General features: G+C 50.1%; 1 protein-coding gene across 1 annotated transcript; it reads left to right on the top strand.

The window, feature by feature from the left end:
- The first annotated feature begins 4,304 nt into the window (after positions 1 to 4,304).
- On the top strand, positions 4,305 to 6,197 carry LOC139835958 (probable L-ascorbate peroxidase 3, peroxisomal). Its single transcript, XM_071825858.1, has 8 exons — positions 4,305 to 4,508; positions 4,581 to 4,705; positions 4,832 to 4,947; positions 5,049 to 5,097; positions 5,291 to 5,358; positions 5,456 to 5,535; positions 5,622 to 5,724; positions 5,817 to 6,197. The coding sequence occupies exons 1-8, from the start codon at positions 4,387 to 4,389 to the stop codon at positions 6,021 to 6,023; spliced, it is 870 nt and encodes a 289-aa protein (XP_071681959.1). The 5' UTR covers positions 4,305 to 4,386; the 3' UTR covers positions 6,024 to 6,197.
- The last annotated feature ends 949 nt before the right edge of the window (positions 6,198 to 7,146 follow it).

The raw sequence follows: 7,146 nt of genomic DNA, 5'->3' as shown, positions 1-7,146 counted from the left end.
CGAGTTTTGCATGTTAGTAGCACTCCCTCTGTCCATAAAAGAATGTTGGAGACTTATGAGGATTTAGAGTCACGATTCGAAGAATGTCGGAGATTTATGAGGATTTAGTGTCACGATTCGAAGGATTCTTCTTTTATGGGGTTGTTTTCAGAGTAGTGAATTATGTTGGAAATAAGTAGCAAAACAGAGGTGTGGGCTAGCGGATGGATGTGCTTGGTTCTTTTTTGAAAACCATCGATACTCCGTATATACCATGCATGCGCGCTTAATTAGCAAGGGAAAATTATAGAGGACCGGGTTGCTCAGGAAAAGCGAACCGGCTAGCTAGCTAGCTGCTGTAAGGTTGCTCATAGTGGGGAGTAACTTAGACTAGTAACATATACTCCCTCCTTGCCAAGGCTTAGGGCGTAATTTTTTTTGCAATTTTTCCCAGGGAACAAGGCGCGGGCGACGCCAGGAGCTGATGCAATCGCTAAACTCCCGAATATGCCCCTCCTCTTTTCTTGGTTCCTCCTCAAAAGTCGCTGCATGTAAACCGCCGTTCCTAATTCCAAGCAGTCACGCGCAGATTTAATGGCCGTCAATGTGTGGTGCTGGGCACGCATGCTACAAAAGGGTGCCTGATTGGGTCGTGGGTTGAGAGAAGTTACAGCCATCTCTCACGTGGCGGCAGCTAGCGAGAAACGAGGAGCCTTTGCGTAACAAATGAGAGATTAAAGGGAGGGCAAAACTGGAACCTATTATCGGTTTAAACCCCATCTTAATCGGCGTGCAAACAATTATACGCCCTAAGCCTTGGTAAGGAGGGAGTACCATGTTACTACTCTAGGTTACTACCTTCATAATGGGTAGTAACTTATATGTGGTGCCATGCATTGTGTCATTTATTATGTTGTAGACTCATTTTGCCTTGGGGTGTGTGATGTTATGGTAACATAGCTAGTTACCACCTCACTCTCTTTCTTTATTTATTCGCATGCCATATCACCAAAATGCCTTGAGATGTGTGATGTTACTAGCTATGTTACTCCCACTATGAGTAGTCTAATGGACACGTGCACAAACAGTCTTGTCAGTGAACTAGCTAGGCAATGGTCGATGAGCGAAGCAAAGCGGTTTTGGCAATCGATTCCGCCAACTTGTGGGTATAGTATGTGGTGATATTTGTTTGCGCGCGCACTGGTGGAGTGGAGGGGCGTCGGATTTCTCGATTTGGCTGACGCGAGAGAAAGAAAATAAGGAGAATCAGTTTGAATTTTCATTAATTTGATGCAGCAACGGAACGAATCTAACGAGACATCGGAAAAAGCACCGCACTTGCTTGCTTTCTTCTTCAATATCGCCACCTTTCATTGAAGTGAGGAGGCAACAACGCCGTGACAACACAACAAAGCAAATTCCGCCGGACTCATCTCAAAAACAAAACAAAAAAATCCGCCTGAGCACAAATTAGCTTCATCTAACTATACTGTTCGTAATATATATCGGAGTAGTTTATTTGACGCACACATAATTTGAGTTGGAACAAATTAGGCGTGTCTCGTTGAAATCGACCAACTCGGTTCGGTTCCTTGCTAATTAAGTCACGTGGCAGACCAATCCCATCCACACGTTGGCTTGCTCTTTGCTTCTGCACTGCATGGATTAGGTTCGGGCGCTCCCGCTCGGCTTCGCTCACAAACCTTTCACGTACCAGTACTCCGCTAGCAAGTTAAGTGCAACCACTCTCGTAAACTACTCTGAGCAGCTCTAGAAGCTACCTTAAATGCGAACTGTAAACGGAGGAGTTCACTTCACCTAAATCCCGCATTTCAGTTTTAGAAACTCGTGGATAGAGCAGCCACCGAATCGTAAATTGTACATTTTAAATTTTCGGTGTTCGTTGTACTCTCGGGAAATTCAGAGAAAGTTCAGTTAACAATCACACACCGTTCATACGGATCATAGTTCATTCATACGCATCATAGTTCATACATAGAGCAAAAGAAACGGATGCGCATCTACCTACGGCGGAGCATCTATCTACGGCGGCTAGCGCACATCAACTAAGGCGGTGACGACGCTTCATTCGATGACGATGACGCCCGCCGCGCACTCCTCTGCCTTCTGGCGCTGCTGAAGCTGCCGCACCGCCTCCTCCTCCGCCTTCTGGCGCTCGATGAGGCGGAGGGCCTCCTCCAGCTCGGCGGGGGTGACCTCGCGGAGGCGGTGCGCTTGGAGCTCCGCCTGACCCGCGCTAGGACGCGCGCCTCGGCCTTGTCGGAGGCGACGTAGTCGCCGTTGATGACGTCTTCTACTTTCGAATCCTCGGAGCTGAACCCCAAGGAGAGAGCGAGCGGCGGATTAAAAAGTACGGTGGTTGCTGCCGCTGCTGCTCCCCGCACCCGAGGAGGAGGCGCCTCCATAGGCGTACGACGCGGGGGAGGGAGGTGGAGTAACTCCCCAGTTGGTCCAGTCCCGCGCCGCCCGCTTCTTGCTGCCCACCGAGCGGCTTGATTTGAGCTCGGCGCTTGTCTTGAGGAGCTGGCCGCGGGCACCGTAGCGCGGCGGGGATGGCGGTGGGATGGGGTCCATGTCGACGCGGTGGAGCGTTTCACGTGGATGGCAGTGTGGATTAGGTGGTGGCAGTGGAGTATTTGGTCGCTGGAGGTACGTCAACGGTGACGAATTTCGCGAGGGAATGCGGGGAAGTAGATAGGATTTTTGCTAGGGTCCGGTGGCCCAAGCGGCATATGCACCATCCGGCGCGGGCTGTTCTCGGGCCACTGAACTATGTTTTACGAGCCAGCACCACTATACGGGCTCTGCACGAAGCAGAAAACCGAGCGCAGCCCGTATGTCGCCGGAGTTTTTCGGTAGCCGCTAGAGCACTACTAGGGAAACAGGTAGCCCCATGTTGCTAGCAGTGACACACTATGTTATAGGTGTGTCGCTACTGTATAAAAAGATATGCGGCATTGCTATGCTACTTACCAGTGGCGCACTTGTCCAAGGCATGCGGCACTGATATTCGTGGCCCTGGTTGCATCCATCTCCCCCTCCCTCACAGCGACGCCATCACAATCTCTCCTATGCTCTGACATCCCCATCGGGAGTTCCGAGAAAGCCCCTCCCTTGTCGTCGTCGCTTGGGCGGCACTGGAGGGTCTCAACCCTAGCCACTGTCGTAGGCCGGACATGCATGGCAAAGTTTACGCCATCGACGATAGTGGTGGGATCTCCTTTTTTTCCCCGTGGTTCCGTGAGGCTCGTCGGTGTGGGCAGCAGCGGTGGTTCTTGACTTTGCGATGGGGTGTGGCGGGCATGGTGGCAGTGCGGAAGTCACGAGGTCGAGGTTACGCCATGTGCCGAGCTTCTAATAACGTTTTTTTTTTTTTTTTTTTGGTTTCACTAGATTTGGCGTTGGGAAGGTGTAAAGCATGCAGCTCAAGATTGAAACACCGCGATCGATGGATTTTGCATCGGGAAGGGTGAAGCGAAGCAACCAGAAGGCAGTAATTAATAAGCTGTGAGAAAGAAAAACAGCAGCAGCAGCTTTCACACACAAAAAAGAAATGATTGCGAGTTCGCAGCAACGCATGCAGCATATCGTACGTGAACACGGGACGCGTGTACGTCTTAATGGAGTTATTAGAAATCAAAGGACGCAAAAATAAAGGGGATGCGAAGGTTGGAATAATTAAGTAGGGAGACAATTAATTAAGGAAAAGCGAGGGATTTTTTTGAGGGCAAAAAGCGAGGGATTAATTGGTTTGGTTTGGTTCCAGGCGGCGCGAGCGAGGGATCTGGCGCTTGCTTCATTCCGTAATTAATTGCCTCGTTTGCTGGTGGGCCCGCAAATTAAGCGTGCGCACGTACGGAACCGACGCGCCCGCGCGGTCGTGCCTCATGGACAAAGCGTGCGCACGTACGGACCCGACGCGCGGTCGTGCAAGTGGATGGAGCCGAGGTCCATCGTCGGGGTCCCAGCTCCCAGCCGTGCACACGGGACTTGCGCCGGGATGCGACGCCACCAGCAGGGACAGGTGCAACAGCTGGTTCAGGTGGCCCTGCGCAGGGAACGGCACCGCGACCAAGGCCACCGATTCCGTCGCCATTGTTTCTACACTGTGTTTTTATTACCCCGCTTGTTAAGGATCACGTACATAATCCATCCATCCAGATGTTGCTTTCATCTGGAGAAATCCCATGCTTTCTCCGCGCCTCCACTCCATTCCATTCCATTCCTCCCAGTTCCCTCCTACCTTCCTTTCGCCCCTCCACTTTTCATACCTCCGCTCGGCCGCGCGCTCCTACAAAGCCCCGCCCCTGCTTCATTCCCCTGCCCAAACCAGAGTGCTCCTCTGCCCCGACGAACAGAGACAGAGAAAGACAGACTCGAGTAGCCATGTCGTCGGCTGCAAGCCCGGTGGTGGTCGCGGAGTACATCGCCGAGATCGAGAAGGCGCGGCGGGACCTCCGCGCGCTCATCGCCAGCAAGAGCTGCGCACCCATCATGCTCCGCCTCGCGTACGTGCCGCTCGTGTTCCTCCATTATGTTGGCGTTTTCTATCTCCCATAACGACGGTGACCATGGCGCAGATGGCACGATGCCGGCACCTACGACAAGGCCACCAACACCGGAGGCCCCAACGGCTCCATCAGGCTCCCGGAGGAGCTCCGCCACGCGGCCAATGCAGGGCTCAATATCGCCGTCGACCTTCTAGGTCAGCACGCCACTCGATTCTTACGTCGACGATTTCACTTGTGATCCAGCTTAAGCAAATATAACTGATTACCCGCAAAAGAAAAAAAAAAGCAAATATAACTGATGGTGAGTTCCTATGGTGCAGAACCAATCAAGCAGAAGCACCCCAAGATCTCGTACGCCGACCTGTACCAGCTCGCCGGGGTTGTTGCCGTAGAGGTCACCGGTGGACCAACAATAGATTTCATTCCTGGCAGGAAGGTGAGTTAACAAGAACAGCAGCATCCACAGGTTCATTTCCAGACCCTGCTTAATTCTTGTCAAAGTACCTTAATACTAGTACTCTTTGGCATGTGAACCAGGATTCTTCAGTTTGCCCTGAGGAAGGACGCCTGCCAGATGCTAAGCAAGGTAACCAATTTGTACCACCACTCTTTAGATTCTACGAATCTTTCTTTGTGAATGAAATTCGAGATGCTAAAATGTCGTATTGCATTACCGAAAATTAGTTTCAGCTCATGCACTTTGAATTAGAGTTTCGCAAAATCATGTGCTTAAAGAGCTAAAGATCGCTAAAAAAATGCTTCTGTTATCATGTCTTCAGGTGATGTGTTCTACCGAATGGGATTGACTGACAAGGACATAGTAGCACTCTCGGGTGGACATACTCTGGTAATCTAACCTCACATTTTTGGCGTGTTAACATAACAACTCATCAACCACATTTCTTTTGATAGAAAGTTGTTATTCTGCAATTGCAAATTTTCAGGGGAAAGCCCGGCGTGACAGGTCGGGATTCGAAGGTGCTTGGACAAAGGAACCTCTCAAGTTTGACAACTCCTATTTTATGTAAGCATGACCATGACATGTTTCATCAGTTGCCGCTGCGCATCAAACATTGCCATCACCTCACTTCCTCTTCTGTATATGCGCAGTGAGCTTCTGAAAGGGGACTCCGATGGCCTCCTGAAGCTGCCAACAGACAAGGTTCTAGTGGACCATCCAGCTTTCCGTCCATACGTCGAGAAATATGCAAAGGTAAATCACAGTGGAATTCAGAATTTCTCCGGTCCTTGTGCTACAATTTTTTCCTAGCTTGTTGGATATAGCTGGCATTTTTTTCTGCGCAGGATGAGGAGGCGTTCTTCAGGGACTACGCGGAGTCGCACAAGAAGCTCTCCGAGCTCGGGTTCACGCCTTCCCGTGCTACCCTATTGGCGTGGAAGTCCAGAGACAAGGCCAAGAGGGTGGTGACGACAACTACGGCTCTCTTCGCAGTTGCTGTTGCTGTCATCGCCTGCGCTTACATCTGCGAAACCAAGAAGAAGCTTGGTTAATTTCAATCTTCGCATCATTGCTTAGGGAACAAACTTAATCGAACGTTCAGGATGTTGTGGGCCGTATATGAGAACTGAGACTCGTCCGGAATTACTGTGTCAGTAAATGCGTTATGTTGTGAAGTTGTACAGAGAACGAAATAAGGAACTTATGGTACTTGTGTCGAATGTGAAGTTTCTACTAGGGTTACTGCCTTCTCAAGCAGATGAAAAAATTATTGTTCGTGAGTTTCATTGAAATACATTCATGGATCCAAAAATATATTTTGATGAATTCCAAAAATATTCATGGGTTCCAAATCAATGTTTACAGAATCAAAGAAATATATTAATTGCTTTAAAAAAGTTTCTAACATACCGAGTTGTAAAAAAATGTTCAAGTATCTTTGAAAAATATTTTACGGGGTTAAAAAGATATATGGTTCATGAGTTCAAAAATGTAAGTTCACGAAGCTAAAAGATGTACATGGACGCCATCAATTCAAAGAAATGTTCACGAGGTTTCAGAAATTACATTCATCGGTTCAAAAAATGTCACAGCTACAAAAATATTCATGGTTTTTGAAAAAAATAAAATTCACGGGTACCAATTTTTTTGTTCCTTAAAAGATATTACATAAAAACTTTGTTAACACGAGCGGGTACGTGGCCAGGAGATGTACACATTGAACTTCGGAACATCAGGTACTTAGAGCATCCCCGCTAGGAGCCCCCAAAGGCCCCCAAACGACCTTTGGGGGTTGAGGCCCAAAAATTTCCCCCACCGGAGCTCCCCAAACGTTGCTGGCGTAAATAGGGCCCCGGAAAAAGCCCAGAACACCCGTGTCGGCCCCGTGGTTCGGGGGTCCAACGGGGGGCGCCGGCAATGCGCGGCACGCGGAGAAAACAACGCGGGCCCATCCTGGCAGCCGCACTACGCAAATCCACAACCCGCCACACCCCTCTTTCACCCCGCGGTTCCTCTCCACCCCGCGAATCTCATCAACCACCGCCGCCCCGCATCGACGGTGATAACTACGGCGGCTGCGTGTCTAGACTCTCTTCGGCCGCCGCCTCCCAGCGACAACCTCCTGTAGGCCTCGTCTAGTTGCTGCAAGCCTCACCGAGCCATCCAGGCCTGCCA

The sequence above is a fragment of the Lolium perenne genome, chromosome 2 (assembly GCF_019359855.2).
Source record: "Lolium perenne isolate Kyuss_39 chromosome 2, Kyuss_2.0, whole genome shotgun sequence".
Classification (NCBI taxonomy): Eukaryota; Viridiplantae; Streptophyta; class Magnoliopsida; order Poales; family Poaceae; genus Lolium; species Lolium perenne.
This window is presented reverse-complemented; position numbering and strand designations above follow the sequence as displayed.

Bases quoted from the DNA above. Each gene is read 5' to 3' on its own strand.
- LOC139835958 (XM_071825858.1), top strand. From the start codon at position 4,387: ATGTCGTCGGCTGCAAGCCCGGTGGTGGTCGCGGAGTACATCGCCGAG. The intron at 4,509-4,580 runs GTACGTGCCGCT...ACCATGGCGCAG, and splicing joins CCCATCATGCTCCGCCTCGC to ATGGCACGATGCCGGCACCT. The intron at 5,359-5,455 runs GTAATCTAACCT...GCAAATTTTCAG, and splicing joins TCTCGGGTGGACATACTCTG to GGGAAAGCCCGGCGTGACAG.